The sequence below is a fragment of the Helobdella robusta genome (genome assembly GCF_000326865.2).
Source record: "Helobdella robusta unplaced genomic scaffold HELROscaffold_400, whole genome shotgun sequence".
Classification (NCBI taxonomy): Eukaryota; Metazoa; Annelida; class Clitellata; order Rhynchobdellida; family Glossiphoniidae; genus Helobdella; species Helobdella robusta.
In genome coordinates, this window is record NW_008704904.1 from 1,259 (window position 1) to 1,903 (window position 645).

General features: G+C 36.4%; 1 protein-coding gene across 1 annotated transcript in view; it reads left to right on the forward strand.

The window, feature by feature from the left end:
* The window catches only part of HELRODRAFT_184401 (hypothetical protein), a gene marked incomplete at both ends in the record, with an annotated part of 1,389 nt that extends 1,170 nt beyond the window's left edge, over window positions 1-219 (forward strand). The window contains one exon of the mRNA XM_009025275.1: window positions 202-219. Within this exon, the coding sequence (XP_009023523.1) occupies window positions 202-219 (18 nt within the window). The remainder of the gene's footprint in view (window positions 1-201) is intronic.
* Window positions 220-645: the final 426 nt, after the last annotated feature.

Genomic DNA, 645 nt, shown 5'->3' on the forward strand with positions numbered 1-645 from the left:
ATGGGCACTCTCATTGATGGCTAAAAACGGACTCTTCCCTGACAAGCGTACGCATTATTGGAACGATGTCGTAAGTAGCTAACAGAAATCAAAGAAATCTTTGGGATGTTGCCAATAAAATGTTAGGTAAAAGTTTGGCAAACGATTCATTTAATGATGACAACGCTCTAAACACTGATCAGATTTTACAATTTTTTGCAGATAAAATTGCTAGGATAACAGAAACAACAAATGCACATTCTGAATTTCCGCTTCAAGTAGTCTCGATGTTGAATAAATGTACGTTTTCATGCTTTCCGTTGGTTACTGAAACTGAGGGAAACGGTTCTTAAATCACCAACGAAAGCGTGCAGTTTAGACATAATCCCTACGCATATCTTTAAAAGATATTTGGACTCATTTGTCTGCTTTCTGACGAGTTTTGTAAACCTCTGTTTACGCGTTGGTAAATTTTCTTCTAGCTGTAAGCACACGATAATTCAACCGATTTTGAAAAAAACTAACTTAGATGCAAATGAGGTGAGTAACTACAGACCAATATCAAACCTTTCCTTTGTTTCAAAGGTTTTGGAGTGTGTTGTTCTTGATTTCATGATGAATTATCTAACGACGAACAATTTAATGCCACTCAACCAATTGGCCTAC